At 40.6% G+C, this 25,060-nt stretch overlaps 1 protein-coding gene across 1 annotated transcript in view; it reads right to left on the bottom strand.

The window, feature by feature from the left end:
• Positions 1-25,060, bottom strand: part of tsnare1 (T-SNARE Domain Containing 1) — a 247,546-nt gene that overhangs the window by 31,432 nt on the left and 191,054 nt on the right. The window contains exon 10 of the mRNA XM_074683894.1: positions 23,519-23,601. Coding sequence (XP_074539995.1) covers positions 23,519-23,601 — 83 coding nt within the window. The remainder of the gene's footprint in view (positions 1-23,518; positions 23,602-25,060) is intronic.

The following is a 25,060-nucleotide window of genomic DNA, read 5'->3' as shown; positions in this document are numbered from 1 at the left end:
AAGATGTGACATTTATGCTAAATGCTGAGTCAACGCTCAGAGCAGGAGAGCTGAATGAGAACAGAGCTGTCAACAGAATCATTAGTTCTCTGAGGTAACTTATTCAAAGTTCACATTAAAGGGGGGGTCATGCTTTTCCAGGGGTTAAAACACAAGTTTAAAGTAACAATCCCAGTTAAGACTGACAGTGTGCAGATTTTCAGCCTTCTCATCTGGTGTAGAGATCCCAGAACTGATTGGAGAGGTGGGCCTCAAACACCAAGGTGTGCTCTGACAGGACTCCAGAAGTCTGACCAATCAGGAAGAAGAGGTTTGAGGAGCAGGGAGTCTTAAAGAGACTAAAACAAAGCATTTCATACAGAGGCTGAAATAAGAGTTTATAAAACACCAGAGAGAAGAATAGAGTTTTTCTGAGCTTTAAATCAAATTAGGATACTACGGGGGCACCAGAGGGACAGAATAAAGACTAAAAAGGCACAATATCCCCCTCTTTAATGAGAGTTCATACCTCAAACAAACAAAAAAAAATTGCCTAGGGGGTGTAAATAAATCACAATTTAAAATAAATAAAATCATCTTTAAAACTTTGGTTAGCAGTTGAACATTGGACATCTTCTGCTACAAAGTTGCAGGAAACACAAGAGGTGGAGGAGGAGCCAGGTGTATATTAAACTTAAACAGATTTTAATTGAACCAAACTCAGGAATCCAAAACAGAAACTAACAAAACTCTAAAAAAAAATTACACAAGGGGACCTGGGGCCTCCATCACGAAGCAGGATTAATGTCTCAGCGCGGTAACTTTGGGGTTAACCCCGGTTTATTGATAGCACAAAGCTGGTTCATATCTTAACGGGATGGATCACCACGGTGACTTACTCTGAACGGCTAACCTGCTCCGGAGCAAAGTAAGTTGGAGGTTGAATCTGATCCTATGAAATGCCCCCTGGCCAATCAGCTTCTCCCAAACAATCGCCTGTCCGTGCTGCTGAACCCAGAAGACAGAGGCGCACAACGTGTATAACAAGCATTTAGAGGCGAGAGGTTGTTCCGGTACCAATCTGACCCACTGCATCTACCTGCTGACGCCCATTATGAGAGGTACTGGTTCTCGCAGCCCAGACTTATCTACCTCTGCGGGGTAGACTACACCGTCCACAGGAGCGGTGCTATGACCATCCCGCAGGTATTAAACTCGAAAAAGATAATCAAACTTCATTTCTATAGCCCCTTTCATACAAATGCAAAGTGCTTGAAAAATAAAAAGGATGTAAAGCTGAAACAGCATAATGTTCTATCATGTTATTCCTACACTTCATCGATTGTGTTTGAGGGATTTCTTTCTTTAAAAGGGGGGGAAGTGTATCTCAGTCCAACTGATTTGTGAATTGTTAATAATTTGGGTCAGACGTCACCTCTGTATTTTGACATGATTCCTTTGTGAGGACAACTTGAAGCTCAATTATAGCATGATGTTATGACATGCAACAGACCAACTTAACACAAGCACTGATGTTTTTGTACTTCATTTTTACAAAAAATATTATTTTCTCAATACATTTTTTTTTTACAAATTATTTGCCCCATGTCCTTTTTACTCCAGAGGGATTTCATCTTTGTTGGCTGCAGCCCCTGAATTGGGACAGAGCCATTGAGATGCACCCTACATAGGAATAAGGGAAATCAACACAGGTGCGAAACATGACACAGGTGTGAAACATGAGGGGCAATCAACCAGGAGGGCAACACAGGGCCAGGAGGGAGAACTAAATGGATTTGCTGATACACATGCTAAGAAAACTCTTTGGTCTGAAATTGTATTAATTCCAACTAATCTGGGTAAAACAGAAGCAAAAGCAATCACAAAAAGTAAAATTAGAAACATTTGGCAGGAGTCATGGAGTAATGAATCAAAGGAAGAAAATTGTTTTCTATTAAACCTCTAGTGGGGGAAATGAGATGTGGGGAAAATAGGGAAAAGGAAAACAAAATAGGACATTCAGATTAGGACATACAGGTCTTAAAACATTAGTTTTGATGGAAAAACATGAAAATGGTAGATGTGATACTTGTGCAGAACAAGAAAGTGTATAACAAGTTTTTTTGTAGAATGAAGGGGAAAAAAGAGGATTTGACTAAGAAAATATAAGAAAAAAAAATATATTCAGTATAAGAGAAATGTTAAAAAAAGATGGATAAGATCATGTGACTTGTACTTGAGTTTTTTTTTTAAGATATAAATATATATATATATATATATATATATATATATATATATATATATATATATATATATATATATATATATATATATATATATATATGTAACTGAACCCTACCTCAGCACCTTGTATCCAATAAAAAGTTGTCTTGTATAAAGAAAATTTGTTTTGATCTCCTTTTAATTCCAAAACAAACACACACCTCAGTGCAATTTAAATAGATCATCCCTAAAGCATTTTTAAATAACAAATATGTGGGTACATTGGTTTGTAAGTCTATACAATATTCATTTCAAACCAGAGGGTGGCAGTTGTGTATTTCAATAGTTTACTTAAGCTGTTAAAAGAAAAGAGGAAGAAGAAACCAAACACTTCCATGAATACTAAAGGCAGACACAAGATCAATGTAAAACACAGGGACACTCAGAATAATCAGAAGAAAAAGGCCTACACATGCCCACGAGGAGCAAGCACAAACTAAAACTGGAGGCACAAGACAAGGATCACAGAGAAACTCAAGGTACAGATGCAAGAAAACCCAAACCCTGGGACCAGCAAAAAGCTGAATCATAACATCTTCTGTTCTGTTCACACTGTGTGTATTTATATTTGCATAACCACCTGTCACTGCACATTATCCCTCCATGCATTTATTTATATTTCTGATAAATTCACTTTTTTCGGTGTTTCTAAAAGTGGAGGTGAAACTGAAAGGATGTAAATCTTTCCTCATATGTTGAACAACGAGAACTCTTTGATGCCCGGACGTCAAACTCGGAAACGTGATGTTTTCATGGTCACTTGCATCCTGTCAGTTCTTTCCATTTGAAATGCTAAAACCTCTTCAGTAGTTTCCAACTCAACATTCTGCTTCATTTCTAATTCAGCCTGCGGTGTAATTTAGATTTCAAATGCTTCAAACACACAGGCTTCGTTCATCCATGTCAATTACTTGCCATGTCTGAAAAAGAATAAGTATGGCTGTGTCAGGCAAATATTCAAATAGATTGAGTAAAGGAGGAATATTTATATTTGCTGCTCTCCTCAGGCGCTGACGATGTGTTGGAGCACAGAATCTATGTTGTTTTGAAACGCTATTTCTCCCGTTTTTTTCCCAGCCTGTTTTCTGCTACAAAGGCAGCAAGAGCAGCGGTTTAGACCAGAGCCGAGGCTGGAGTCTTTAAATCCTGACGCGCTTCAAAGCACGGAGAGAGCAATTCATCTTCTTATCTGAGACTCAAAACAGGCTTTCTGTGTGGAAGAGAGAGGGAGAGGGGGAGCGGGAGAGAGGGAGAAAAAAATGCTGTCGAGTAATTTTCCGTTTAAACGTTCCACTCCACAACAATTTGCATAAGCAGCCCTGCGTCTGTGATAAGAAGATTGGTAATTTTCAAAGGCTCTGTGGGGATTGAGAATTAAAAGCCTTTCTCCGCTATCTCCCCTCTTGCAGCTGGCCACCACAGATTCCCCAGCTTCTCTCACGCGTTTCCTCCTAAACTACGCCTTATAAACTTTCTCTGCCGTCCTCTTCTTCTCTCTGCTCGCTCTGACAGCGACGAGTCGCTCCCTCTCCCTATATACTGTATCCCCTGCACCCTCCCTCCTCTCCACACTCTTCCTCTTCTTCTTCCTCTCCTGCCTGCTCATCCCAGCACTGCTGTTATTTAGGGAGAAGGAGGAAATAAATAAGGTAGGGGGAACAAAACACAGCTTAGTATAACAAAGAAAGTGTTGCAGTATTGTGAAGCAGAATTTTCCGGAGTGCAGGGCAGGCTGAGAGGTGGGACAGAGTCACAGAGGGAGGGACAGGGGGATGCTCTTATCACCAGCGACTTAATCTGAGACAGAGTCTGTCCTTAGTGCCGGGTCCTCAGGCCTCTGGGTGCTGCAAGCCCCCAGGGAGAAGAAAGTGTCTCCCCTGCACCTTTATAGTTTAGCTTTAACCACTAGAGTGGATGGAATGGTTCATATCTGAGCTCCAGTATCTTCATTTTGGGTTTCAGTTTAATGTTTAAGAAGTTTAACTCAGCCAAGAGCCCAGGTCAGCAACTTTAATCATGGCAGTTAAGTTCTTCTGAGAACTCTTTCATTCTGAGTTTTGATATCATTCTGTAAACCTTCAGCTGAGGGAAGAAAATTCTGCACCTGGACAAGTTGATGGGGTTAAAAACTTCGATTTTCATTTTCAGTCAAGCACAAAGACCCACCTGAAGTTCCTTTTCATTTAGCAGACACTTTTGTCCAAAGTGACGCACAACACAAGCAAGAATTTAGACATACGACAGTTAATCACCACATTGTTCAACCTTCAACAACATTCAGTAATTAGTGCTGGAAATTCACTAAGAGACCTTCTGACTCATTCTACCCCTGAGGACAAAGAGGAAAAGGCTCAGATTAAGGGCCTAAGTGTTCCTTGACTAGATGAGTCTTCAGACATCTCTTAAAGTAGAAAGCGACTCTGAGCGTATAGAGTTAGGTCATTCATTCCACCATTTAGAAACAACAGCGGAAAAGAGTCTGGCTAGTGATTTGGAGCCGCACAGGGCTATGAGCACCAGGCATCTGTCACAGCAAAGCGTAATGGGCCAGAAAGAATGAAGACCTGGATGAGGGACTCCAGGTAGGCAGGAGCCATTCTTTACAATGTTTCGTGAGCTAATTGCTGTCAGGTAGTATCAACACCACCTCAGAAATTCACAGCTGTTAGCTCCAACACCCCAGGACTGACCTTATTTTGCTTTTTGCTAACATTTGTTCTGGCCCTCATTGACATTATTTCTTCCCCAGCAGCTACTGGAAATTACAAACACCTCCAAACGTCATTCCCCCATGGCTCCAACTTTGAACAACAGACAGGTTGAAAGAAAATGAGGACCAATCAGGGGCAGGCCAACATTTGTTAAGGCCATATCAATCACTGGACTTTGGTTAATGGGTGGGTTTGGCATGATGCTAATTTTTGATGTTTTGATTGTTTATGGCACTTCAATTTTCATTCTGATGGTTTTTGTTAAGGATGCACTGAATTGAAAATTCATGGCCAAAACCAAAAACAAGAAATGAGGAAACTGAAGCTGAAAACCAAAAAACCGAAACACTGCAATAAATTGTTATGCACATTTTTATTACCATTAGTGTATTTATGGCTATGACTATGTACCAAACCAAAACCAAACCCAAAAGCTAGGCATTGCATTTGCATTAATTAAAACCAACGCTTCAAATGTCAATGTCATCTTCACCAAGAGTGGGAGAAAAAAACAATGTACTGTAGTGCCAGAAAATGTTGTTTAATGATTTCAAATTGTGTTTTTTTTCTTTGTAAATTTAAATCCTTCATTTCAGTCTGTATCAGAAAAAAGTTGAGATGTCAGCTCCTCTGCATAAATCTTGCTGGCCCTTATCCAGATAAGAGCGTGCTGGCTGAGGTTTTTGCTTGCATCATCACAACATACGACCGTGTTGTTTAGGTGATGAAAGTCTTACGTCCAGAGACTGAAAATGGACTTTCAGGTTATATTTAGTCAAAAATTTTCAGTGGCAAAAATTTCTGCCACATCCCTAGTTTATATCTTCTTTTTGTAATTTACATCTCACACAGACTATTTGGGGTATTCACTCAAACCGTATGACACACAGATGTAGCCTCAGTGATGTCAGCAGTTTTTGGGGCCTTTCCTTGGAGCTCAGTCAACCTCACCTTTGGTCTGTGTGAAGAAGGCAAAGAGGTGGAGCTGAAGCAGGCCCTTGGCCTCCTTGCTAAAAATAAGAGTGTGCCAAATGTAATTTAGCCTCTGAGTCACAACATGTTTTGAACCTTACATCTATCTGCTTCTGGACCACGTACAGAAGGAGACCCAGTTAGGTCCAGTAGAGGGCGCTCATCGCTGTTTCTGTTTCTTGCGAGATATTCTCTGAGACCGGAGGCTTTTTATCCAATCCTGCCAAAAGCTACTTTATTAGACCACAGAAGGAGAATGTAACTTTGAGTGCGTTGTGCAGGCAATAAACCAAGCGTGTCATATGTTTAAGTAGTTTTGATTTTCTCTGTTTATATTTTATCACTGCCGCACACCCTTTTCTCCAGCAAAGGTACCACAGTGGAGCAAACTTAAATGCCATAAGCTGGTCAGCACTGCTCAACTTCCGACATTCATAGACGAGTAAACATAACTTCTTATTTTGAAAAAGCTTTAGACACTTCAAGACCTGGAAAACAGGGAACCACCTTTACAGTCTTATGTTCCTGCCAGCCCCGGGTCTTTCCCAGAACATCAAGTTTATCCATTTTTTCTGAATTCTATATGTACAAAGGACATACAGCTCAGTTCAGGGTGAGAGGTCTAAGGAAACATGGTCATCAGGTTCAGGCTGGACTCCCTCAGTGGTGAGTTAATACACCTCACAGTTTGCAACAGGGTGAGCCAAGCCATCATGTCAAAGGAGCAGTAATAGGCCGCTATAAGCTGCGGTCTGGTCGTTGGTGAGGGTCAAAATGTAAATTTAGCGCTCCACCCTGACAGACAAAGACAGAGATAAAACACACCACTTGCTGAATTAATCTCCATTTTTCTTCTTAGTGAGCAAAACCCTGAGAAACTTACAATCCTCCAACACGGGCAGCAGCTCCTTTTCACCTCACAGGGAACCATTCTTCATTTTCTGACAGGGACTACTGTCCCCAGACTCAGAGGTGCTAACCCTCATCCCCACCGTTTCACACTCGGCTGCCCCACAAAGCCAAACGCTGGAGGTCACCGGCTCTCAGAGCTGCCAGAAACACATCATCCACAAAAAGCAGAGAGACGGGCCTGAGGTCACATAAGAAGACACTCCCGTCCTCTAATGTAAGACCAATACCGCCTTAAAAAGATCTGATAAGTCCTCCAGATTCCCAATATACCCAGCACCTAACAGGGTAAGTAAGCATGGCTGTGGCCTTTCACACTACGTCTCACTCTACACCTGTGAAAACCAGTGTTTACAAACACTGCAGAAACCATAACCCCTCAAGTGTTAACATCTAGTTTTTAATAAAAAGGTCTATTAGACTGATTATGATATTTAAGAGGAGCAGCAAATAAACACAGACTCCACGGCCAAATGTCTTATTTGAAGATGTTAAAAATGAAAAATATCAGTATTTGTAGCCTGTTTTTAAACAATCCAGGCGTCATCTTCTGTCTAATATCCTGAAATGAAACATTTTCCCCTAGATTATGTAAAGTGAGTGCTGCTCATATAAACATTAGATTGGATTTTAATTTTTTCAGTTAAGGTAGTGGCAAAAATGAGCACACAGGGTCTGATATTCACATTGAGTGTCTCCAAACAAATAAGAGCATGCAGTGGAGGGAAACTGGGTTCAGCTTAAGAAGGTAGCAGCAGTGGTGAGCATGGAGGGCGCTGCCTTCCCCCTGCAGCGCCGTTCACCGTCAGTTTTTTGGTTTTCCAGGAGTCTTCTGAAACCATGCAGTCTTTATAAAACCTTTTATCGAGGGGAAATACAACAAAAACAAACTCTGACTTCTAAAGCTGTCCAACTCTCCGTCACGTATGAGCCTTCCTTACATGGAGGACAAAACACAAACACGCAGAGTCCATGGAAGAAGAACCACTTACCTCGTGTGACATGAGAAATACCCTCATAATACAACAATAATGCCATGCAATGATAATGGCCGTAATATTATTCGCCTTTATCGCATCTGGCTGGGAAAATTGGAAGTCCATGAAATAAATAATGTTTACAGCAGAACTGCCTCCCTTGTAATCGGCTTATGTGCAATTTACATAAAACTCAGAGTCCCATGCAGGCCCCCTGATTATGATATTTAAGAGGAGCAGCAAATAAACACAGACTCCACGGCCAAGCCTGGCATCCTGAGAGAAAGAGCTGTCCACGACAGAACCAAAAACACACACCAGCAGCAGCGTTTCTGGACACCAGTATCAATCAGTGTGTCCATCTCTTACAGCCATTTCTTCATGCTTCTCTCTGACAACAGCTGTAAAAACCTCCACACGCTGTCCCTACTCTCATGTTGATGTTTTATTCACGCAATAAATGATATAAGAATGTAATAATATGACTATAAAATCAGTCAGGAGCCGTCACGTCGTTAAAGGGGTGGAACAAAATGACTCATCATATCATCAGACACAGAGTTTGACTTCTGAACTGGAGAATAAAGAATGACAATAGTGTTTCAAGCTTCAGTGATAAACCTGTGAGGGCTCATCCTGCAGAAGGTGAGCTAAATGTCTCACAGCGAACCCATGGCTGCCCTCAAAGACCTGACACAGAGAGACGACGGTGTTCCCTCATTTAACACCTCCTTTAAAACACCTCACCTCTGCAGAATGAGAATGGATGTGTAGTATATTCACCTAACACTGATGTTGCAGTTATTCTCAGTCTTTTTGACCTTTATAGTTTTAGTCACAATCATAGACTGTATAAAACATGGATGTATTCTCTGCAAAATTACCTGTCTGTTCCTCCAACAGTGAAACGAAGCCACTCCCTGGACGCAGCCACATTGGATGACGCTGGCTTTGAGTTTCCTTTCCAGCTGCTACAGGGCGCCCGTCAGTCATGTGAGCTGGGCTGTGTCTCTGATTGGACAACCAGACGATCCTAATATCCTCTAAACCGCCAAGTCGGAAAAAAAAAAAATCACCCCCCGTACAGTGTGTGCTGATAGTGAAGTCAGTGTTTCAGACCCCAGCCGTTTTTTGAACCAGGCTGTAAATACGTTTTTAATGTTGTAAAAGTCTGTTTTTATGGCTGGGTGTGTACGTGACTTCTGGTCTTTCTGCAGCCAGCCTCAAGTGGAGTCTTAAGGAACAGCAACTTTTAGCACTTCAGTACAGGCTTCTTTTTTCTAAACTGGATGTTGCCTCTTGGTCACATTTGAAACGATACGGTACAGATGCCCGGTACCAGGAAATTGGTATCAGTATGCAACAGTACCAATTTTCAGTACTTTTGTGTGTGTTTATGTCATAATAAATATCAAGTTGTTGAGCAATAAACTCTCAAAGTGTTTTAACCTACAGATTTAATGCTCACAAGAATGTTAGGTACCTAAATATGGTAACATATGAACATGAATTTACATGACTTGTCACTGGATACTACATACGGAACTTGGTCATTACCCATTAAAGTACCTAATTCAGTACTCATCTCTAGTCACAACACATTTGAGCTTCACTTTGAGTTAGTGTTGTGCGAATCATGAACGGATCGTTCAATACCCGTGAATCACTTTACTGACTGGAGAATCATGATTCGTCTCCCCACATGACTCATTTACTGATTCAGTACAAAGCTCACGGTTGCCCAGCCCCTCACTCACATCACGGGAGAATGGCTGGTACGTAGAATGGCTCAACTCACAGTGTATACAGGTCATTAACTCACCCAAAGTACATACAGATCACTAACTCACTCACAGTATTACTCAAAGCACATACGAGTCACTCACCAGCTCGAATGTACGTAGCATTACTCAACTCTTAGCACATAGGGGTCGAACTTACTCACAGAATGACTCATACGAGTCGAGCTGGCGAGTGACTCGTATTATCTTTCACTCTTTTTTCACATTGGAGTGTATCAATTGTCCTTTTCAGTCATTCGCTGGTATGAATCTCTCTGAAATATAGATTTCTATGCACTTTCTGGGTAACTGACTCGAGTGACTCAAAAACCCAATTCACTTTGGTGAGTGACTCATTAAAACCCGATTCAGTAAAAAGAATTGAATGTCCCATCACTACTTTGAGTTAGAGTGTTTACTCTTTAAATTCATTCAAACAGCCAATCAGAGATGGGAATCAGCAGTGTTTGCCAGTGGTTGTCCTCCCATAATTTCATCCATAGGCTCGTAAAATGTAAAGTTGTTGGGGTCATATCCACTTTTGCTGTGCTGTTTAGCCTTAAAGTAACCAGTCTTCAAAGTTTTCCCTACGGTTTCTTGTTTTATTTATTTATTTATTTATTGATTATTTTGGTCGTTTGAGTCTATCCCAGATACACTGGACATTTTTAAATAGTTCAACAGTTTGTGTTTTCCAGCCGCCTGCAATAAAGGGTGCAATAGTGTGGAGTTCTTTGAGAGCTGGTATCAAAAACAAAATTTCGGCTGCAGACCAGTTCTGTGTGCTCTGTTTACAAGCCACCATGTTTTCATGCCTCACTGCTCACTTATGTCAAGACGAAGCATGTGCGGATGGAACACAGCCTGACAACTTTCCGTTTCATTGTTTACATGACAGAACTTGACTTTGTATCAGTTTAGGGAAAGGGAATATTCAATCCCTATGCAACCAGTTTAAACTCCATTGGGTTGAGCCTGTATATATTCTGGTTGAGGTGTTTTATGTGGAGAATTTTGTAATCAGTTTGAGCTTCTAAACCAAACCCAATCAGAATGTTAGGCCCATGTGAATCTGGCAACTGATGCTGCAGTTATAGGAGTCTGTTGATAGAGGACATCTGTTTACTTCCCTGTACTGACTGGTAACTAGCATGGCATCCTCCACCATCAGTTTCTAAAGGAGTGTGAAGGAGTGAAGTGAAGTGAAGTCCCTTTCAGATTAGGTCTCACCTTTTGTCTTTTGAGGACATATCTGTTAACTTCAGTCATATCTAAGTCATTTTGACCTTTTTAGTTTTAGTCACAAAACATCCAAGCTTAACTTTCAGTTTTTAAACTCTTTAAATTCATTCAAACAGCCAATCAGAGATCAGTTTTAAGGCTGTAAGTCTTTAAATCCTCTGTAGATGTTTAAGACTCAGAAGTTACCAAATTGTTATTGCATTTCTACCTAATCTAATAACTACACGCTGTACATTTAACCTTTTACCCCTTAAAGAGCCGTGAACACACCCTGCATGTGGCTCACATCCTGGATTTTACCAAACCTCTGAAATCACACGTTTGGTCAGAGTTCCCTGCATTTCCTCTCTGATAAAGCAGACCTGGAACACTGAAAAACCCTGCTACCCATTTGATGACAACCTCTGAGTGTCCCACTCTGGGTGTCAATAAAATAAAAAAGCCGCCATGTGAAATTCTGTCCAACTTTTTAAATTCAGCCGTGGCCAAAGTCGAAGCCCAAGTGCATGTTTGTTATCTCTGCAGCTGAGCTCAAAACGACTTGTGGAGCAACTGAAATTCTCTGAACACTTGACAGTTATTAAGTGTTTTCTGTGCAAAGTGTATCAGAGTTTTTATGACTCGTTAGTTCCATTTTAAGTATCAAACTAAAACCCTGAAGAAGAAAAGCTTGAACAAATCAAACGCAGTAATCAAATAACTCTCTTAACCACTTCAGCTCTTCCAGACCACGTCAGTCACTTTGTTTAGGGAGACCACAGAGACGTTTATTCTGATGTGATTCATTCAGCCGAGCTGTGGATACCACAGTGAGGACAGATTAAAGCTCTTTTCAACGTACAAAGGCATCTTCAACTCTGCTTTGAAGGTTAACCTTGAGCGAGGAAGGTGAACTAATCTCAGCGCTGTGTGTTGTATCACACTGGATTCAATGGGGAAAGCCATGCTTTATGGTGCCTTCCACATCACGTCCATGTGCGTGTGTGTGTGTGTGTGTGTGTGTGTGTGTGTGTGTGTGTGTGTGTGTGTGTGTGTGAGTCAGACCGAGTGAAGGACCAGCAGTGTGGTGTAACCTGGCTTTGTGCTGCTGCTCTCACAGAAATCACTCTGCTGTGGCTTTCAACCTGCCAGACGTTTGCTCTCAGATTCAAGGTTTGAGTTAGGAACAGACTTTTCAGGGGCTGCAGAGAGTGTTCTGTTAGACTTTGCATCCTATTTCGCATGCTTTCAGGAAATGCATTCATTTTACATTGTATTAATTATGTCACAATCTACAGACGCTCAACAACTCTTACAGCTGACGTCTTTAAATGTGAAGATGTGACAGTTTAAGAAACACATCAGAGAACAAAGGATGAGATTGAAGTTATGAAATGGAGCATGAAAGGTAAGAAATGGAGCAGAAAAACAGCTCAGAATGCTGGAACAGGAATATTTGGGTCTAAAAATCTTGTTGGAGGTCAAAACAGTCTGAATATGAAAAATAGTGATGATCAAATCCAGATCCTGACTCTGCCATAAAAAAATCCTGACATATTTTCCCTATGGAAATTTAAAATTGTTGGCCAGAAAATGATTGTTTGGTTAAGAGAACAGAAAATATTTTATTGTGTTGCAAACATCCTCAAAGTAGTTATCTGAACTACCTTGATTTAGTTTGTTGCTGATGGTCTTATTTCACAAGTTAGGTTGGCTGAGGTTTGAGGCTGTAACTAAACTCATTGAGTCAGCTTGAGCAGAGAACGGGGTCCCCAACCCAAATCTACAGGGGTCTTCATCCACATTTTTAATTTCTCACATGTGCCACCACTTCTCCTGTTCTCATGCCCTGAGTGATTTTATCGTCATAAAGGTGATTATGATGTACTGAAACTCTAGCTTTCACGTTGGAAGGATGGTGTCAAATCCTGCTCATGCAGTCCTCCGACAAAGTTGGTCAGAGAGAATGAATGTGTAAAACTGATGGTCCCCTACCACAGCGGTCTGTGCTATCAGTGCCGGGGTGGTAAAGTGTAGCATAATTTTTCGGAAGAAAAATGACAACGTTTACTTTTATGACTTTGTAATACGTACAACTCAAAACTTTTGAGTTATAATAGATGTAAATAATAAGCCATCTCAGCAAAACCTTTTTCCCTGGTTCAAATGCAAGATTTTCAGTTTGCCTCAAAACTCAAAAATTCAGCCACACAGCACTGTCTGGAGTGACACAGACTGCAGCAGAGGACTATCTCGGAGCCGACCATGAAGGATTATTGGTGGAAAACACGAGTTTTTGGACGATTAATGCCGTTTTAAGGAGCGACACTGTCTCTGCCCCGATGGATCCCATTATACGGACGTCCGCTGCACGATTTTGGATCTAAATATCTCCCGAAGCACTGCTTGGATCAGGAAAACCTTCTTGGTGAGTATTTTGTTCTACTTCATTCTATAAACAATGTAAAAGCTGTATAAACCAAACTTATCCTTTAAGGGGACTGCCGTCCTCATCTCATTTATTCACACGTCCTTTTTGAAAATCTACAGAAAATCAACCGTTTGCTCTAGCTCAATTCTGTAAAAAACAGGTAATTTTACACTCTCCACTGCATCATACAAGCCCTGAATGATCGAAAAAGGTCTTGCATTTAAATCTAAAGAATTCTTGGAAAAATTCCTTCCATCTTCCTGGTGTCATGTTTCAGCTTGGGGCTGCTCTGCACCAATCAGCAACAGTTTGTGTGTTCAGAGCATGTAAAACTGAAAATACCTCACTTTTCTTTGATCCAAGACTTGAATAAAGTGTTTTGTACGTAGTTCCTCACAGTTTTTAGCCTTTAGCCCTGGTTCTCCTGACCTCATAGAAGTACAGAAGTTCATATTGCAGTGAAAATTGAGTCCACATCGAGTAAAAATGTGGGAGAAGCAAAAACCGTCCAAAAAATCAAATCAGCTTATCTTAGGTGCAGGACTGTGTAGATTTTGTAAAGATTGAACCATAACACGTTTTTCATGTGTTCCTTATGCCTCAGGGTACCTTAAATGTGTTGCATATATTCCCACCTTATTTTTAAATGTCTTTTAATGTAATTTTAATGTCCTGAAATTCAAATTCTTATTTTGGGACCTTAAGCAGATATGAGACTAAAGTGTGATTAATTAGATTAATTAATTACAAATCCTGTAATTAATTAGATTATTTTTTTTAATCGCCTGACAGCACTTATATATATATATATATATATATATATATATATATATATATATATATATATATATATATATATATATATATTTGAGACAAGGTGGCAGCTTACTGTACATGCTTGATATGGGGCAAAACAGGAAAAGAACAGAAATTCAACTTTTCTTTTTTAAATATTTGACATTTTGAAAATCAAAATAAATATATACATTTGGCACATTTTTTGTACCATTTCAATTTTTTTATTTTATTATTATTATTATTGCAACCATCTGAAATTTCAATTTTTCTGAAATATTTACAAATAATTAAAATTTTAGCAAATTTGTTTAATTTCATTCTTTTTTTTAAGTTTTCAAAATTTTTGCACATTTTTTAAATTTCTAAAAAAATGAAATATTTGCCAGTCCATTGAAAACAAATAATTTAAAAAAAGGCATCGGTTGTACAGTCCTGTGAATTCAAAAACTATACCTAAACTTGTAAAGATAATTATTCTCTGGATTTTTACTTGTATAGAATTTCATACACTATACTGTCTTCATTGTAAAGATAAAGTAGATTTTGTGGCTCTGATATGACCTAAATCCAATAGAGCTGAGGTAAAATGTCTCCTTTGAAAGTAAAGTTTGCAGAACTCTGAACATCCAAGAAGAGCTGCAGTAGTTTGTAGTTCAGGGTGTAGGGGGAAGTCTGGGACATTTTTTTGTCTAAAATATCTGATGCATGTGACAAAAAACAGCTTAATCCATCAACCCTGAACCACTTCAGGGTAATGTTTGTTTTGCTGCAGTTTTTGGGACACATATACATTTAAAAAGTGGCCCTGTACCTTGATATTGGATATTTCACTTTTCCAGCCTCACATCCCTGCAGAGCGGACAGGTGTTGATGCTTCAGAGTGACTTTTGGAGCTTTACAGACCATGCATTCATCACATGCCAGCATATTTCTACAAGAATCTAGTCTCATAGTTTTTCCTGAAACATAAATGTTTGGGGTTTTTTTTTTCGCTGTGCTTCAACTGTTTGTTCCTGTTTTTGCTCATCACTTTCCACAGATCTCCCGTCAGTCAAACAGCGTGGTTGCTCCTGTGATTACTGCTTTTTCACCTGGGTTGTCTGATTTGGGGTTTTCTGGTAATCAGGTTTCTGTAGGAGGCATTTTGTCAACAGCATTCACCTTAAACACCCAGTGTTTCCTCCACTCCAGATCCATGTTCTGCAATCAATGATTCCCAGGTTTCTATGAGTCAGATTAGGGTTGAGATGAAGATTAAATGGACCCATGCTCTTCATTTCACTGCTGTTATCAGCATCAACTTAGTAATAACCATAATTATTATAATAGGAGTAATAAGATCAGGAGAGAAAACAAAGCTCACAGTCTGGTCGAACACTTGTCATCGCTCATTGTAGCTAAACATGTGACTTACATTAAACAATGTCGTTCAAGCTATACTTTCTCTGATCTTCACGTAATGAGAGGGCAGCAGAAAGTCCTGACATCCCTCATCAAGGTTCTCTAGTTCCTCCTGTGTAATCCCAAGGTGTTTTCCTGGAATGTAAAACCCCCACATCTATCTCTGGGTCTACTTCAGGGTTCTGCTTTCCCACACTTATTCATGGATCTAAAGCACCAATGCTGGATGTTCAGACTGCGTGTGTGCAGATTTTCAAACCTCTTTAATGTTCATATGTCAGAGAAATTCCTGAATCTGTCTGTGAACCTATCAAAACACTCTGTTCTAATCTTATATATATATATATATATATATATATATATATATATATATATATATATATATATATATATATATATATATATATATATATATATATATATGCAGTCTTCCCCAGACTTGCTGAAATGAGGAGGTCATCATATAAGGGTCTCTGAACTGGTTCATGACACTTAGGGGGGTGGGCCAAGGTCTGGCCAATCAGAGTGAGTGAAGGGGGGATGTGGAGTGGGGAGTCTCAAGAGACAGCTGCTAAAACAAAGTGTTTCAGACATTAGCTTAAGTAAGGGTGTACTAAAACACCAGAGAGAGAGAGAGTTAAGGGACTTTGAAAGTGGCATGGTTGTTGGTGCCAGACAGGCTGGTCTGAGTATTTCAGGAACTACTGATCTTGTGGGATTTTCACACACAACCATCTCTAGGGTTTACAGAGAATGGTTAGAAAAAGAGAATATCCAGTGAGCAGCAGTTCTGTGGGCCAAATTGCCTTGTTGATGCCAGAGGTCAGAGGAAAATGGACAGACTACTATGGCTATAATTCACACAGGCTCACCAAAACTGGACAATAGAAGATTGGAAAAATGTTGCCTAGTCTGATGAGTCTGGATTTCTGCTCCGCATTCACATGGTAGGTTTAGAATTTGGCGTCAACAACATGGAAGCATGGATCCATCCTGCCTTGTATCAACAGTTCAGGCTGGTGGTGGTGGTGTAATGGTGTGGGGGATATTTTCTTGGCTCACTTTGGGCCCCTTAGTACCAACTGAGCATGGTTTAAAGTCCACAGCCTACCTGAGTATTGTTGCTGACCATGTCCATCCCTTTATGAGCACAGTGTACCCATCTTCTGATGGCTACTTCCAGCAGGATAACGCTCCATGTCATAAAGCTGGAATCATCTCAGACTGCTTTCTTTAACATGACGAGTTCCCTGTACTCAAATGTCCTCCACAGTCCCCAGATCTCAATCCAATAGAGCACCTTTGGAATGTGGTGGGATGGGAGATTCTCATCATGGATGTTCAGCTGACAGATCTGCATCAACTGTGTGATGCTATCATGTCAATATGGAGCAAACTCTCTGAGGAATGTTTCCAGGATCTTGTTGAATATATGCCACCAAGGATTAAGGCAGTTCTGAAGGCAAAAGGGGGTCCAACCTGGTACTAGCAAGGTGTACTTGATTGGTAATGCACCTGGATTCATGACTAGTCTATTCACTAGCCCTCTGTTGTACTGTCCAAAGTTGGAAAAGCAGCCGGCAGTGAAGTGACTAGCACACACATGCACAGTTTAACTGAGTGTAGCTGGCACATTTCCCTCATAAATGAACTCTAGCCACTTAGTCTTGTCTTCTTCTGAGATGCTTGTGCATGGAACTATGTGGTTGTTTACAGCCAAAAACAGCCACACTCCTTCCCCCGCTGCTTGAGAGACTTCTCTCCAGATGCGGGGAGTGGGCGGGACGGGGGTTCGGGGGTATCTGCTCCGGTGGACCAATCAGGTCAAACTTGCTCCTGATTGGTCAAAAAATAGAATCACTGATGTCGGCAAACCCCGGATATTCCAAACAGCTTGTTTCAGGTCAGGACTTTACATTCACAAGCACTAATAAGTACAGGTTTTGTCATTAAATATCACATTTTGTGAGCTCAAAGGAAAGTCAAAGACCCACAAATTCCACTAGAAGACTGAATAAAGTGATTTTTGCATAATATGGGACATTTAAGATGGCAAACACGACCCCATTTGAAGTCATCATGTGTCTCTCTGCATGTGTTCCGATGCAAAGTTGTGAAGGACCACAGGTTTTGTTGCAAGAAATAATAAACCTCAGAGGACTCATCCTGATAGATGGGTGACTGCTGGCCCTGACTCTTGATGTTTGGTCAGGGAAAACTTTCAAAGCATCCACTCATCATTGAAGAAAAGATAAAATCTCTCAAATGCATTTTCTAAAAGGGCCAGAAAAGCTGAATGCAGCCTTGGGACTTTTAATATTTGTCTTAAATCAAACGAAAAAGTTGAATTATGAAACATCTGACAGACTGAACCATGTTTTATTTGAAGTCAGGTTTTACCTTTCCTCCAACATGCTCAGGCCACCCGTGTCTGATTTGGGGCAGAGCCACAGGAGTGTCACTGACATCAACCTGGGAACTTCAAACATTGTTATTTCCACTCCACATCCTTCAAAGTAGCATAAAGAGTCCAGAGGGAGTGCAGGAAGAATGAGTGAGCGGTAAACCTGTCTGACGAGTCAGAGCCGGCCCACCCTCTGGTCAGAGCAGTGATCAGTCAGAGCCTACCACTGTGATTAGCTTATTCTTTTTTATTATCCTATTTGTCAAAAAGACAACAATTTGTATGTGTCAGAGAGTGGACGGGTCCATTCATCCGTCCACCCATTCATCTACAAGCCTCTTCTTTCTTATGCCTCCTCTTCCTCCCTCCCTTTGTTCTCTTCACACCCACAGCAGCCACAGCTTTATATTTTCCTCAATTAAGCCCGAGGAAAGCTGTGTTACATTGATTTCTCTCTCAGCTTCAGAAGGATGTCGCCGCTCACTGGGAGATCAATTCCAGTTCTGAGGATGGATGGATATTTAAGTCTTAACAATTACATCAGATCAAATCAATAATAACCAGTTATTTCATCCCGGTTTTCCCTAAGTGGGAAATAGCTGCAGCTTTTGTTCACTGGATCGCTGGGACATCTGTGTTTTATTGTTAATTATAAACCATCTTGTGCAGCAATCAACAATCAGAGTTCATTGTGGTCCACTGAACACAGATGAGGTGATAAAACATCAACGCAACTAGATACACTGGCAGGGGGGAGAGTAATCTGCCTACGCATAATGGATTATAGATTCAATTTATTTTCAGTGTAAAGTGAGTCGACAAGGCGGGTCGCCAGAAGAAAATGACATCCGCTCTTAATTGACCATTGGTGGAGGTGTGCAGTGATGCGTGACCACCAGCATCAAGGAGTGTTCAAGGCTCCACGAGCACTCGGACTCACTGTGAAGTGTTCAGTCTCTCTCTGTTGAATTTTTATGAGATCACAAAAGTGCCATCAACTTCACGCTACATTCACTTCATATTGAGTAAATACGAGCTACCGACTGGTAAAAGTGTTCCAATCAGCCCCTGGAGGAAATTTAAAAAAGAGCTTTTATGGCAGACCCTGCACCTAAACAAATCCACACTTGAGTGACGCTGATCCAGACGGGGTTTCTATAAATCCAGCCCTCATTGGTTCTCAACAGATGCAGAATTATCAGTACCACATCTGGTCTGGATCATTTGATCTGGAGATGAAGAGTCTGCATCTGTGATGAAACACAGCACAGGTCTTAGTCTCCATGATGAAAATTATTTATTTATTTATGGATTCATGTTTGTAATTCTTGAAAAAAGGATTTGCATTTCAAACAGAATCGTTTAATTCTTTAAAAATGATTTTCTTTTGGAAAATAGATTACTGTTTTTATAAAGCATTATTTCTTTATCTTGATTTATCAATTAATGATGAAAATAAATCATTGATTAATGTTATTTTAATTGCATGTTTAAACTGCCATTATTTTCCCATTTGAAAACAGCTTTTGAGTCACTTTATCATTATTAAGTCAAACATGCTTTCCCCAGGTTTCCCACCAGATCCCCCAATCGTCAATCCTGGGCCTCTACACATGTGTCAGTGTCTGTGTCTGACTTCAACCTTCTCCTCTGCCTATATGTTGATGTTTTGGTTGTGTCGGGACATTTCTGGGCGGCGAGTAGAAGTGGTTACATCAGCATTTGGCACTTAGAGAGCAGCTCGGGATAGAGAGCGATGGGAGTTGGCTTTCTACTAGGCAGGTATGTGTCAAATACCTGTGATTAGCTTGTGCTAACATGCCAGGTCAGGTACAGGGCTCTCGAGCCTCTCTCATGTAGAAACGAAATGCTCTAGGTGGTTGCGGGGCTAGTGAGCGTGTTCACGTAGCTTTGGTTCAAGGCCCAGTTTGAATTAGTGTTTACTAACAAATAGGGCAAATTCCTGCAGACCCTACCTTTAAGGCTCTCCACTTTACAAACCCCCTCCCCTCCGATTGGCCAGCTCTCTGGGGCCTGTCAGGAGCAGAGCTATGGGCAGACCTTGGTGTTAGAGGCCAACCCCTCTCACTTGCCATGAGCCAGTTAGGACATCCTCACGTTATGACCTCAGTCTTATTAAGATCTTGTGTTAATTTTAGAACAGAGTGTTTTGATCAGTTCACAGGCAGATTTAGGGATTTTGACGACATATAAACATGTAGAGCAGGGCGGGCAACCTTTTCCATGACTCGAGCCACTTCAAAATACACTAATGACTGAAGTGCCAATATTTACACCTTTCATAAAATCATCGACAGTCGATGGGAAAGTCTCCTGGAACGGTTTTCCATGCTAAGCTGTTCAGTGAGAATGGATATAACTTCCTGGATTTTAACAGTACAGAAAGTTTAGAACGTTTTTTTTTTTTTTTTTTTTTTTTTTTGCAAACTTTGCTAACACTGTTTTTATGTTTAGTCTCAAAAAGACGCTGATGTCCTACACACCAAACTTTTGCTGTACAGGCCACATATCACTTGATCTGTGGCCATCTCTGACAATAACACTGCTAAAAGCAATTACGAACTAGCAGACTGATCTCCCAACAGATTTATGGTAACACACTTGCAAGACACATTCATGCACTTGTAATGTCATGATTCAAGTTTATTATTTAACATTATTTGTTCAGTTAAAGCTCCCATATTATGCAAAAATCACTTTATTTTGTGTTTTAGTGAAATTTGTGGGTCTTTGGCTTTCCTCCCAGCCCACAAAATGTGATATTTAATGACAATACCTGCACTGTTAGTGCTTGTGAATGTAAAATCCTGACCTAAAACGAGGTGTTTGGAATTTCCGGGGTTTGCCGACGTCAGCAATTCCTTTTTTTGACCAAACAGGAGCAAGTCTGACCTGATTGGTCCACCGGAGCAGATACCCCCGAACCCCCTCCCCGCCCACTCCCCTCCCCGCTGCTGGCTCCAGCAGCCATCACTGCCATCACTGTTCTGTTTTTGGCTGTAAACAGCCGCTTAGTTCCATGCACAAGCTTCCTGTCTCGGAAGAAGACAAGACTAAGTGGCTAGAGTTCATTTGTCAAGGAAATGATCCAGCTACACTCAGTAAAACTGTGCATGTGTGTGCTAGTCACTTCACTGCCGACTGCTTTTCCAACTTTGGACAGTACAACAGAGGGCTAGTAAATAGACTGGTCCTGAATCCAGGCGCGTTACCAACCATCCGCCAACAAACCTGGGACCCTGGAAATGTGAGTATTTTAAATGCTGTGTGCTGTGGAGCAGATGTAAGAGCTTTTCCTCAGTGTCCCCCCTGTCTCTGTGTTAGCTTCAGGATGCTAACTTTAGCTGAGGTTAGCCTGTTGTTTTAGCCTGTAATGTTGCAGTAAACAAGCTTCGCTGTTTTCTAAACATTGTTCACTCAGAGCTCGTGGCGCCGCTCTCAGTGACGTGGAAGAGCGGGGCGGTATCAGCGGTGGCTCATTTACATATGAAGGCCACGCCCACTGAATCAGAGCATTCTGGACAGAGGGGCTATGAGAGCCTGGAAACAATGCTGCTGTGCTTGATTTAATGGCTTTTTGGACCAAAACATGTTACCACCATTTCATGAAGACATCAATGATCCATATTAAGCTGCAGAAAAGGAGCAGAATATGGGACCTTAAATGTAAGAACATTTAAAGTGTGCCCAATTTCTTGTGAAGCATTAAATAGAACACAACAAAACAGTTATATTATTTGCTTGTTTATTCCATTTATTTATTTTGTCTTTATTTATTCTGTCTCATTGTCATTTTTCTCTGCCAACATAAATAGTCTCACGTGCCAGAGTCAGTCAGTCTGAACATCCAGCACTGGTACTTTAGATCCATGTTTAGATACAGAAAAAACAGAATGCTCTTGTAAGAGAGGGTCAGTGGATGTCAGCTTTTTGAGGCATTTAAAGTGCGAACTGAAATTTCCTTTCACACCTGAACCAACATCTCAAAAGACAAAAACACTTTTCCTTACTTCCTGCATGGTGGGATTTTGTCATTACGCAAATGTAAAAACATGAAGTAAACATACTTAAACCTCACAGGTTTGAGGTAAATGAAGTAAAACCTTTGCTGAGTTGAAAGCAGAAGTCGAATCGAAAAAAGGATGAACAAAATCACCAGCACATCACCACATGTGTATGCTCAGCCCTGGAAGCATTCAAAATGGAAAATAACCTTTCTAAAGACGGAGCAGATTAATATTCATTAATTTAAGCTTTTTCTTTTAATATAAACAAATGTGCTCATCTTAAAATGATGACTAAGGAGAGAGTGATCAGGTTTGCGTGTAAAACCCACACTCCTCTCTCTGTCTCAGTCCATCACGCTGTGAGTCCATCTGTCAGCCCGTGTTTCTGCGTGTCTGTCTCCTCCTTTGTTGTTTTTCTTCCATTCAGCTGCTCTTTCTCTGTTAAGACGGCAGCAGTCTGGATTGGCGAGGAGCTAAATTGCTCCATGTGAGCTTGGTCACGGCTCAGCTCTCCTTGAGATAATGAAATGACAATTAATGGGAAAGCTGTTGCCATTCGCTCATTTGTTCGCTCACTGGAGGAGCAGCAGCAACGAGGGGGACAGACAGAAACTGCTGCATTCATGACACATTCTGCAAACTCCCCAGCTATTGTTGTGGTGCTGAATGGCTGCTGATGTGATGCTCCAAATCCCCACAAATGTTGCAAACTGAGCCCTCAGACCAGAAGAGTCAAAGAAAACATTGTTTCGGGGGTCAGCAGTAATTAACGAAATGTTACTGGCGCTTCATTTGTGTAATTGGTTAAGCAGAAAGTGTCACTTACAACATGCTGACAAAGAACCACAAGACATATTTAAACACAAACGTTTCCAATGCAGTCAGTACATGCAGATCCTCAGCTGTGCAAACCAGGCAAAACAACAACAGAAACCATATATCCTTTATTAACCCAGTGACACTTAAGTCAATGTATTATTTACCGTAGCCAGAGGCCTACACAGCACTGAGCCACTCAGCTCTCTGGCCTACTGAGATAGTCCCTGACTGAACGGCAGAAGACACATATATTTCCTTGACAAGAAAGAGTGAAAGCAGACCCTTGGGCTTCTCATAAAGCGTCTCTCCAATATGTGCTGTGAAGTGGAAACTCTAGCCAACTCCAAAACCACACAGAGAGGAAAATAAACATTTTCTTTTTAATACCAGGCTGCAGTTTTTGTCCATTCATGCGTTTTCCTCTCTCAGTCAACACACTTATAAACATACATCTATAAACATCCAATCCAAGAAGTGAATTTCCTTTGGTTTACTAATTATATATGTTTTTATAAGACTCCAGGACACACTTTATGTTCCTGTCTCTAATCACAATTAATTTCACTGAAGGCAGAAGCTAGTAAAGTATGACACCAAATTACATCATCTCTGTTATTATGCTTGTGGGGATTGTGATAAAGCTGTGTAATCTAGTTAGCAAAGTCCCTGTTTGCATGTCTAATCAAGCTAAGCTTCTTGTGACTGCATTACAAAGCAAAAGCTCAGTCAAGTACATAAAAGTTAAACCGAACAAAGTGAATACAAAGTGCAGAGCGCTCTGTAGCAGCAGCCACGCCACTGTACCTGGTATCTGTTCGCCTTCGCCAGCTCCTGATTGGCTGATTCCACGTTTGATGATGTGGTCTGGATGTAATCTTCGATGCTGTCTGAGGAAACAGAGCAGAATGACTTTTAATGTGTTACTCTTGTCCAGTTATTTAGAGTTTGCTGGAAAGACTACGACATGATTTACCAGTTCACAAACATCCTCTGAAATCACAGACTCTTTATTTGGGCCGCGCTGCGTGTTTACCCCAAAGAACAAGCACATCTTAAAGCCAACTATTCCATCAAACCATTTTATTTTCCTGTTTAGTTTATTGAAACATATTTTTTATGACCAGTGGATTAATAATATCACAGCTGAAAAGAAAACAGACTAATCCTAGAAGAACAGATTTCCTGAAAACACTTCCCATGATTCAGTCTGGCAATAAAAAACATACAAGAACAAAGCAACAGTCGATATCTCTTTTAGGGTTTTCATATTCTGAGAATTTCATATTCTAAGATTATAAAAACTGTTAACATGCTCCAACAAGTTATAAACAAACTAAGAAACAATTTAATCAGAGGATACAGTACAAAACACAACTCTGGATAAACCAAGACAGACAGACCAAACTTTCCCTTATATCCTTTCAGCGACATCACTGTTTTCCTTCTTTTGGCCGGTTTACCACTTAAGTGATGAACCATGGCCAAACTATGAGCACCTACCCTTCACCATTAAAATGAATCTTCCTGCAAACATGCTAATCTGGCTGGAACATGTTGGAGGAGGTTTTTCCAAGTGACACTTTACCTCACTGTTTGATTCCTTGCAATATAACCTATTGGACCTTAACAAATATCCTTTTGGGTCAGGCTGAGCGAGAGGGGTCTTGTACCTGAGACCATGAACTTCTGGAGCCTTTTCCAATGCTGTTTCAGGACAATTTGAACAAACACTTGTTTCTAATTAATTAATAATTCCTCTCCAACAAAAACTTTAGCTGTGCTAGAGTAGATTATTTCAAAAAACTACCTGAAGAAGTTGAATTAAATAAGTCTGAATCAACCAAACTAAGACAAAGGTTGACGCAAAACATCTTATTTAATAAACATAACCTCTGTTGGTGCTAGAACCACAATATATAATTTTTTGACCTAACATACAATTTTGAGGCAGCCCTTTACATCATATTTTTACGTTGCAACAACATGTTACACAACCACCACACAAAATGCAGATAAACAACTCTCTGACGTAGCACTCCCAGCTCCATCTTTGCCGCTGCCCCCCACCCTAAGTGTCCGCAGCAGACGCCACCTGGAACAGCTATGTTCCAGCAAGTTTTGCGGTGACGCAATGACGTCACTCCAACTTTGCTGTGTGCTGATGGAAGACCAAAGCACTTCTTGGGAATAATATGCTTAGAGTCAACTAAGCACTAGCAACGGACAAGGGCTGGTGGAAAGGGGTAAATATCTACTTGGACAACAAAGGATCTTGACTGCAGAAGCAGTGTTTGACTACATTCATTCAGATGAGTTAGCATTTTTTAAACACTAAATTAAAGTGGA

This window comes from Halichoeres trimaculatus, unplaced genomic scaffold (assembly GCF_033239565.1).
Source record: "Halichoeres trimaculatus isolate MK-OKI-2021-1 unplaced genomic scaffold, fHalTri1.1 fHalTri1_scaffold_12, whole genome shotgun sequence".
NCBI classification, from domain to species: domain Eukaryota; kingdom Metazoa; phylum Chordata; class Actinopteri; order Labriformes; family Labridae; genus Halichoeres; species Halichoeres trimaculatus.
This window is presented reverse-complemented; position numbering and strand designations above follow the sequence as displayed.